Here is a 10,142-nt window from a genome sequence, read left to right on the forward strand (position 1 = left end):
GCTGTGTCTAAAACTGTCTATGATGATGATGATGATGATGATGATTCCCTCTCTGAGAATCATCATTCTCATCATGGACAATTTAATAATAATAATAATAATAATAATAATAATGCTCGGTTGATATTGTTAGACTGTGGAATGGTCTGAGAGATGCATGTGATCTGTGGGCATCACTTGCCCCACTCTGCAATGCCCCTCAACCCCCCCCTTCTATGGCCAGAGTAGCCAGCAGAAGATCCTAGTCAGCTAAATTAAGCTTTTACGGTTCACAAAGAAACTTCCTCACAATTTTCTAGTGTGTTCCTGGGCATGACTTCTTCAACAGAAAATTTGGTACTGAGGCAGAAACAACACAGAAATAGGGAGAAGATGGCCACAAGCATGTTTTAGCAAACTTTCTTCAGAACTAATATGCACATGTGAAATGAAACAACCAGGTCAAGTGAGCCTTGCATGAGTAAACAAAACCCATTTTGAACCTTCTAGAGATCACCTGAAGGCTTCTTGCAAAAAGCATCCAGGAATGGTTTTTTAAAAACATTTTTACCAGCCTCCACTATTCTTATGATTTCCTTTTGGCCACCTAACCTATATAAATCTGTGATTTTTTTTAACATGCTGGGATAGCTGGTGAACCATGCTTATCTGCTCTCTCCTTGCTGCTCATGTGTGCTCAAGTAGGGGGTTTCGGAGGCAGTTGCTGTTTACCTTGCCTGCTTTAAGTAAGAACACGTGGCTCCTGGAGGATTGGCTAGAACAGGGGTTCCCAACCTTTCCTATGCCTCACACCCCTAGGAAATGTTTGATTAATGTTTGCACCCCCTACAAAAATAATATCACATTTGAAGATGAAGAAGTCTTAATTTCTAATTTTTGGACCACACACAATACTGTGGGTGACCAAATTGAACTTAAAATAACAAACTATTAACTGGGTGCTTAAAATGCATATCTAAATTGAGCAATTAGATTCTAAATTGTTCAGGAAAAAAATGAGTGATAACTCAATGGCACAAGTTACTCTTTGGTCCAAAACACACTGCAGAAATAATCCAGTTTGACACCACTTTATGTGACCTGGCTCAGTGCTAGGGAATTCTGGGAATTGTTTTCTGAGATATTTAGCCTTCTGTGTCAGAGAGCTCTGGTGCCACTGCAAACTACAATTCCCAGGATTCCCTTGCTCTGAGCCAAGGCAGTTAAAGTGGTGTTTGGGACCCTAGTCACACACACCCAAATTCCATTTTGTAAACACACACATACACACACCGTTTTGGGAACCCCTGAACTAGAGGAAATCCCCCCTTTTCCCAGCTCAAGATTTGTTTATTCCATTGTTTGCCACATACCCTGCTGTAACTGGACACTTAAAAGTTTGTGGCTGCATCTGTACAAAACAATCCAGTTTGACACCACTTTAATTGCCAGGACTCAATGCTAAGGAATTCCAGAAAGTGTAGTTTGTTGTGGCACTAGAGCTGCAACAAATTGCACTTCCCAGAATACCCTAGCATTGAGTCCTGACAGTGTCAAACTGAATTATTTCAGCAGTGCGGATGCAGCCTGTGTTTCTCCAGCCTTCATTCACCATCCTCTCTGTGCACATGCTAAAAACCCACAAGCCATAAAGAGGACAAGAGGAAAGGAGGAGATGGCTGGGAATTGTAGAAAGGAACATTTATGTCAGAAGTTTCTGTTAACTGAGCTCTATTTGTACAGCATCATCTTTCTTTGCAAGAGGAGATATGCAAATGTCTGCATGGTCCAATTGCAAACAAATTATACTCCAGAGTTTACTTTCTTTTTTTGTAAACACATGAACTTTATTAATTCAATGAGGTGGCACTACAAAAACAAAACAATAGACAACAACATTTGTAAGACAAAAGCTAAATGCATGGAGATCCTTGTAAAAAGCAACAAAGGAAATCTGTTTGAAAGAATCATGCACATGAACTGGAGCCTTCATACACCCCTTAAATACTGAACTGAACTAGCGTCTGCTGTAAACAGTCTTCCTGTCATAAAGACATAAATTTGGCAAAACAATATGCTGTGCACCACGCCATCATCCACACATTCTACAGTGAAAAAAAGTCACCATAAACAAACAAGAAATATAAATAAACTGGACACCACTCACTTCAAATGACACTTTACAATTCCGCAGGTATCTGTTTGAACAGGTTGACCAGAATTTGGTAATGTGTAGTCAAATAAAAACACTGTCAGCAAATCAAAGTACTTTGAAATGGTAGTTTAGTTAACCAAAATGATGTAGGAAACACAAGGGCCAACTTCTTGGTGACTTCAACAATTTTGGTTATTTAGATTTCTGTGAAAGGCTGAAAGGGGAGGAAATCAAAGCCTGGCTTTAAAATTTCCCTAGCTTCAAAATACAGTTGCATTGATAACCCAGTGAATCCCAAACTATGGTACTCCAGATGTTTTGTGCTCCCGCTCTCAGAATTCCTAACTGTTAGCCAAGCTTGTTGGGGCTTCTGGGAGTTGAAGTCCAAAATACCTGGAGGACCAAATTTTGGGAACCTCTGCAATGACCCTCTTAAATTATTACTGAAGAACCTTTGCATTTTGGTTGACAGAAGAAACTGCTGTTCCTCAGCCAGTCCAAATGCATCTTTCTGTTGACTTCATTTAAGGCTAATGTACCTTCCATTAATTTTACATAAAATACAGTTAAGACCGGTATAGAATAAATATTGATATTTATTTAATGTCCACTCAGAAACCTCAATTGGGCCATTTGTTCTGAATAATATAGCTCTGTGGAGTGCCGAAACATAAGAAAATTTGAGTGCATTTCAGTGCTGGCAGCTGATCCTTTTCCCCCCCAACTTTCTCCATAGCCAGAGTAGACTAGGTTTTTTGCTGGGTGCAAAAGGAGACCCAAGTGATGGCTAGTGGCTCACATGCCAGGAGTGTGGTGAATCTACTCCAAGCTTCAGCCTCAGCGTTATAAAGAAACTATACCAAGTGATGAGTCCATTCTGGAGGTAAGGTTCAACACCCTGGATAGTTATTTTAAAGTTTGGACTGAAGTCCAGAGCAGATGCACTGCCCAACTGACATGGAACCCACCAGCTACCCCTGTCTTGCATCTGATCCTGCACTCTTCTCTACATCAGAACAAAGTTCTCCATTTTAACCCCCCCCCTTTTTTTTTTTATAAAGCACCAGTAACATTTCATCTTGCTGATATATTTGTAACAATGCAGCTGTTTTTCTAGTGTTAAAAAAAGTGTATTTTTCCCCTACAGGGAGCTGTAAGTTTTAATTTGTTCCCTTCTTTCTAAAACGTATCCCACTCAAGTACTTGTAACACTGTTAGGAAACCTGCTATCTGTGATATACATGAGGGAGAAAAACATATTCTATCTGATATCAATAATGAACAACTCATTTTGTAATGCTAAGAAAGCTTTTACCTATGCAGACCTTCTTGCATGCTTTGAACATTCATCTGGAATATTTAGTGGTGGTTAATCACCAAAGAATAAACCATTACAATTCCAATAAAAATCCATGTAACTTCCTACCCACAGGGCATATATTGGCACAATAGCACTACATCCAGAGTAGCGTCAGCCCTGCCACTTAAGAGCATTTCAGTTTAATGCTTTGGAAAGTAACCTATTAATGTGTAGCAACATACATTCATTCAGTAAAACAATAGATAAACAAAACATTCCTTGTTCCAGGGGATTCCAAATTCTAAGTATTAGGAAGAGCTGAGGAACTGATCTGCACTCAGTATGATAATCCAGGTTACAAAAGTTTTTTTGCTCTTCGCAATGCACGAAATTCCATAAAGTTTCAACATGGCACAGCAGCTGAGTTGTGTGGATTCCAAAACTTCGGCAATGAGAACATTGAACTCTGGATGAGATCGCCACTCCCAGATTCCTTCTTTTTCCAGTGCCCTTCACAGTTCAACGCCGTTGGTAAACAGTAAATTCCAGTTCTCTCCATTCACTAGCAAACTTTCTGAAATGTTATCTGAAGAAATCATATTACAGGAGCCTTCCTTGGCAACAGGAAACAGGCAGTAGAAATGCCCAGAAACATTCCACCTCTTAACATCTCATGGAATATGTAAAAAAATCAGATCTTCCCAAGGATCCTTTTTCTTTTTTCTCCTTGCTCATTTTCCTTTCCTTTTGTTCACTTTCATGTTCCAGGACAAAAGAGCTTTGAAATTAGGTTAAGGATCCTCTGCCGGAGGTTCCATTTGTCTCCGATCTTGCACAGTTGCAATGCGCATTCTGCCACTGCCTCAGATTCTGTAAAAAACAAAATGTAAGCATACAATTAGTCAACTATACCAATGGCTACAGCTATGTAATTCTATTTTATCTATTCCACTGATTTATTTAATTTATATTCCACTTTTTTCTTCCAGCATGAAACCCAAGGCTCCTTAAAATTAAAAACAAAATACAGCTAAAATAGAGCCAGCATGGTGAAGTGGTTGAAATATTAGACTAGGACTCTGGGAGACAACGGTTCAAATCCCTGCTCAGCCACAGATATCCATGCAAACCCAGGCAGATCTGGGCAAGGCAAAGGCATACCCCTTCTGGACAAATCTTGCCAAGAAAACCCAGTGATAATGTTCCCTTAGGGATGTCCTAAGTCGGAAACTACTTGAAGGCACACAACAACAAACAGGCAATACATTGGCCATGATTTTAGACCAGCTACTTAATTAACTAACTATTTATATTTAACTAAGGCCTGTTACAGACAGCCAAAATAAAGCTGCTTCGAGTCACTTTGGAGGCATGGTATTTCAATGATGCATGCGTCCTAAGAGTCCAAAGGCCGCACTAAAGCCACACTCCAGTCCTAAGGACTGGAGTGCAGCTTTGGTGAAGCTTCCAGACTCTTAGGACGCATGCATCATTGAAATACCATACCTCCAAAGTGACTCGAAGCAGCTTTATTTTGGCTGTCTGTAACAGGCCTAAGTAGCGTTTCCTGACCTGACTGCCCCCAGTTCTAACTTACAAGGCATCAGCCAATACAAGTGATGTGGGTCTGTTCTCTTGTCAATTGGGATGCAACACACAGGCAATTCCACCCCACTCCTGTAAGCAAACTCCAGTGCGACAGTCACAAGCAGGATCTCTGTCGTAATTCCTCCTTGCACCAGAGATTGCCGGCAGGAGCTGGATGGAAGCATCGGTCTACTGCATCCTGAGTGACAGGAGAACAGATCCCTGCCACTCACAGTGGCTGCTAACCGGTAAGTCAGGTTTGGGGGACTTTTACAATCCCTCTTTATTTCCTACACCATTGAATAAGTAGGGATTGTGAATAGGAATGAGTAATGGGTGCACAATTCTGTGTTATGCATTTGTAACTGTGATCATGAATTCTGCCCATTATTCTACAAAATATACAATTAAACACAACATTAAAACAGTTTAAAACACATACAGAACACAGTAAACACTCAGCACAGCCCATTAAAAGGTCTTTCTCCATCAAGAGCCAAAGGCCTGCCTAAAAAATGAATAAAGATATTTTGGGTTTGGTAGGGCAGAGATCCTGTATCTCAGTCTCAAAGTCAAAGGAAAAGTCTGCTTAAGCAAAAAATGCAGAGTGGCTTAAAAAACAACAACAGGGCTTGGAAAAATTAGTTTTGGACTATAGCTCTCAGAATCCTCTTAAGTTCTACTAGTGAAGAGATTCTGGGAGGATAATGTAAAAAGTCCCCTGTCCATCTGTTGTTGTTGTGTGCCTTCAAGTCATTTCCAATTTATGTCAAACATATCATGGCGTTTTCTTGGCAAGATTTCTTCAAAGAAGGTTTGCCTTTGCCTTGCCCTGAGGCTGAGAGAGTGTGACTTGTCTAAGATCACCCAGAAGGTTTCATGTCTGAGTGAGAAATCAAACCCTGGTCCTCAGAGTCATAGTACAATGCTCAAACCACTAGGCCATGCTGCATATACTGCTTAAAGTGACAACACTTGAATAACATAAGCAAAAATTTTCCCGGGGGCATTTTGCAGTACCTACAGAATAAGTTTGGGCACAGAATGCCAAAGGCTGACAGCCCACCCATTTCCCTCATTTTGGCATAGAATTTGTTTTTTCCTCCTTTTAAATAACATGTCAAAATAGGAGCTGGAGGTAGGCAGTTAGTAGTACTCTTACCCCCCACTCCCCAGCTTCATCACCATCCAACATGTTGAGCGGATGATAAAACTCAACAATATAAGCCGTACCTCAAGCTCAACACATGAGGAATGCTTATGCAAGGGACAGCGTCTCAGTGGCACAGTCCCTGTTTCCCATGTAAATGGACCCATGTTCATTTCTCAAAATTCCCAGTTAAAGAGATGGGATAACTGGTAATAGGCTGGGGGGAAAGAAAGCCAGCTTCACCTAGATGCTGGAGAATTGCTTCCACATACAGCAGATAATCCTGGACTAGACTGATAAATGGTCTGACTTCAGCCTTGCTTAGTATCCTATGTTTCTACACATAAGTGATGTTTCTGGTGAGATGAGCTTCTGAATTTGCAAGTATATTTCTGTACCGCTTATCAGTGAACCAGCACTCCCTAAGTGGTTTACAGTGTGTAACCTATGTGTCTTGTAAACCTTATATACATAAGGTTCTGTCATACAATATTTTTAATAACTTTGTGCATAAAACAACGTTTGTGTACACCAAAAACCCACCCGAAAGCAAAGGGGGTCACTGTCTCAGCCACCCATGCAAAAAAGTCTGGTCTTTGGAATATTTTGGATTTGGGGATTTCCAGATAAGGGAGACTCAACCTGTAGTAACTTTTTGGGAAGGCAACTCCTGCAGTCCTACAGCCACTTAAGAAGCTGGGGGATTCTCGAAGCTGTTGTACCAACAACAACAAAAAGTCCCTTTCCCAAAGTTTGCAAGTTTTTCACTAATTTCTATTGACATTGATGTGAATGACAAAGCCGCATCAGGTAGACTTAAGGAAATTCCCCTGACCCACCCCTCCAGGAGTTTTCAAACAGGGCAACTGCTGGTTGCAAAGACAAACAGAGAGAATCCAGCAAATCAAGAAGTAAATCCAACAGATCACTGCCCCCTAACTCTTGGGCTTAGTGTTCTGCCAATACAAGGAGTGTAGCCAGCGTGAAGTAGTGGTTTGAGTGATGATCTAGGACTCTGGAGACCAGGGTTCAAATCCCAGTTCAACCATGCAAACCCACTGGGTGACCTTGGGCGAGTCACACTCTCTCTGCCTCAAGAGGAAGGCAATGGCAAACCCCCTCTGAATAAATCTTGCTAAGAAAACTCTGTGATAGGTTTGCCTTAGGGCATTGGTTCTCAACCTTTGGTCCTCCATTTGTTTTGGACTTCAGATTCCAGAAGCCTCAGCCAACTTGGCCTATAGTCAGGAATTAAGGGAACTGAAGTCCAAAACATCTGGAGGGCCAAAGGCTGAGAACCACTGCTTTAGGGTCACTATAAGTTGGAAACAAAGGTACACAATAACAACAAAATACAATAGAAAGCCTGATCATCATCTGGCAGGTCCTGAAGATCAACAAGAGGGTCACAAACTTGGCCTAAACTGGGTCGCTATCTACAGTGTTCTGGCCACAGTTTGGAGAATATGAAAAAGGAAAACAAGGGAGGGGGATATTTTTGAGAGAGGAAGGATGGAAGTGGGAGAGAGAGCCAGATCCGATTGAGATGATTAGAATTATACTGCCGTTGTGTGACTTTGTGTCATTTCTGACTTATGGTGGCCCAATTGCAGGGTTTTCTTGGCTTTCCTCTTAGAGAGTTTGACTTGTCCAAAGTCACTCAGTAGGTTTCTATGACAGACTGGGGGCTCGAACCCTGGTCTCCTGGAGTCCTAGTCCAATACTCAAACCACAACACCACCACCACCACAACAACAACAACAACAAAATGCCAGAGACTTCTGTCTTTGTATAACAGGGCAAGCTCCGGGGTCAAAGACATGCAGCAAAGTTGGAGCGGAGGGGGGAAAGCCCACAGGAAGGCAAAATACTCCTTTGATGTGATGCTGGCCAAAAAGACTAACAAATGGGTCCTTCAACAGATCAAGCCTGAACGCTCCCTGGAAGCCAAGATGACTCCATTGTGGCTGTTATACTTTGGCCACATCGTGAGAAGGCATGAACCATTGGAAAAGACGGCAATAATGCTAGGAAAAGGAGAAGGTAATAGAAAGAGAGGAAGGCCACACATAGATGGATAGAGTCTATTAGGGAGGTCATGGGTCTAACTTTTCAGGACCAGTTTGGATATGGCTCGCCCTCAAGGCTCAGCCCTGGAAACCCACTGTGTGACCTTGGGCAAGTCACACTCTCTCAGCCTCAGAGGATGGCTGTAAACAGACCCCTCTGAACAAATCTTTTAATATTTATTTATTTATAATTAATTAATTTCTATCATGCCTTTTTCTCCAAAGGGGGCACAACAACAATTCTAAAAACATGCTGCCCTAAAACAGCTAAAACAATCAGCTAAAAATAAAATTACAAAATTAAAACAATGAAAACAAAACCATTAAAACAATCAGTTAAAAACAATATAAAACTACTAATTTAAAACAAAACAAAACAATTAAAATGATCAGCTAAAGACAATATGAAATTACAAAATTAATTAAAATAAAACCATTAAAATGTCAGCTAAAACGATAAGAAATTACAAAATTAAAACAATTAAAACAAAAGCATTAAAACGTCAGCTAAAAACAATATAAAATTACAAAATTAAAACAATTAAAATAAAAGAAAGTCAGCTAAAAACTATAAAATTACAAAATTAAAACAATTAAAACAAAACCATTAAAACATTAGCTAAAAATATGAAATTACAAAATTAAAACAATTGAAACAATTAAAATATCAGGAAGAACAATATAAAATCACAAAATTAAAACAATTAAAATAAAACAAGGTCAGGTAAAAACAATATAAAATTACAAAGTGAAAACGATTAAAACGTCAGCTAAAAACAATATGAAATGACACAATTCTGTCAAGAAAACCCCAGCATAGGGGTTGTGTTGTTGTTGTTGTGTGCCTTCAGGTTGCTTATGGCCAACCTGTCACGTTTTCATGGCCATAGGGGTGCGTTTGTTTGGCCATCCCCTGAGGCTGAGAGAGTGTGACTTGCCCAAGGTCCCCCCAATGGGTTTTCGTGGCCAAGTCAGGATTCGAACCCGGTCCCCAGAGCCCAAACCTGGATTGGGAAAGGTGGAAAGCCCTCCTTACCTGCCTCCGAGGAAGGGAGTGGGGCTGCTGGGTTGGTCGGGGCGGCTTTCCGCATGGTTTTTCCCGGCATCATTTCTAGGAGGCGAGGGCTGAGCCGCTCTCGACCCGGCTTCCAGGCGGCGAGTGCGAATCCTGGGGTTCTCTCGCTCTGGCTGCCTCCCGCGCAATGACAGCCTCTTTCTCTGCTCTGGCGCGCCAAGAGCAGCACCGGCCGGGGGTTTCCCAGTGACGTCACCGTGGAATCCCTGCCCCCTCCTTGGGCCAGGCAGCCAATCAGAGGCCGCCTCGCCCGGGCAAGTGGGGACAAGTTGCCCCAGTCAAGAGGAGGAGGAGATCTGGACCAGGCTGACAACTAGGCCTTTTCTTTTCCCTTTCCCTTTTCCCTTTCCCTCCCCACTTTGGCTTTGCTAGGACTCCTGGAAGAGCAGAGTTCCAGTCCTGGCTCAGCCATGGGAACCCACTGGGTGACCTTGGGCAAGTCACACTCTCTCAGCCTCAAGGGAAGGCAATGGCAAACCCACACACTCGCCTCTGAAGAAACATGGCCAAGAAAACCCTGTGATAGGTTTGCCATAAATGACCTGAAGGCACACAAGGGCCATCCAGCCCAACCTCATTGTGCCATGAAGGAACTCACAGTGAAAGCAGCCCCTAGAGATGGCCACCCAGCCTCTCTTTAGGAGGTCTTTTAAACAGAGGCTGGATGGCCATCTGTAGGGGCTGCTTTGATTGTGAGTTCCTGCATGGCAAAATGGGGTTGGGCTGGATGGCCCTTGGCGTCTCTTCCAACTCTATGATTCCATGCCAAAAAACCCCTGTGATAGGTTCGCCGCAAACGACCTAAAGGCACACAAGAACAACACAAC

General features: G+C 42.0%; 1 protein-coding gene across 1 annotated transcript; it reads right to left on the reverse strand.

The window, feature by feature from the left end:
* Positions 1 to 1,848: 1,848 nt before the first annotated feature.
* PMAIP1 (phorbol-12-myristate-13-acetate-induced protein 1) lies at positions 1,849 to 9,414 on the reverse strand. Its single transcript, XM_089513389.1, has 2 exons — positions 9,277 to 9,414; positions 1,849 to 4,304 (listed from the first exon to the last, which is right to left on the reverse strand). Exons 1-2 carry the CDS (start codon positions 9,347 to 9,349, stop codon positions 4,192 to 4,194), a joined length of 186 nt encoding a protein of 61 aa, XP_089369515.1. The 5' UTR covers positions 9,350 to 9,414; the 3' UTR covers positions 1,849 to 4,191.
* Between the last annotated feature and the right edge of the window lie 728 nt (positions 9,415 to 10,142).

This window comes from Sceloporus occidentalis, unplaced genomic scaffold (assembly GCF_023333645.1).
Source record: "Sceloporus occidentalis isolate IW3139 unplaced genomic scaffold, rSceOcc1.0.p SCAF_1, whole genome shotgun sequence".
NCBI classification, from domain to species: domain Eukaryota; kingdom Metazoa; phylum Chordata; class Lepidosauria; order Squamata; family Phrynosomatidae; genus Sceloporus; species Sceloporus occidentalis.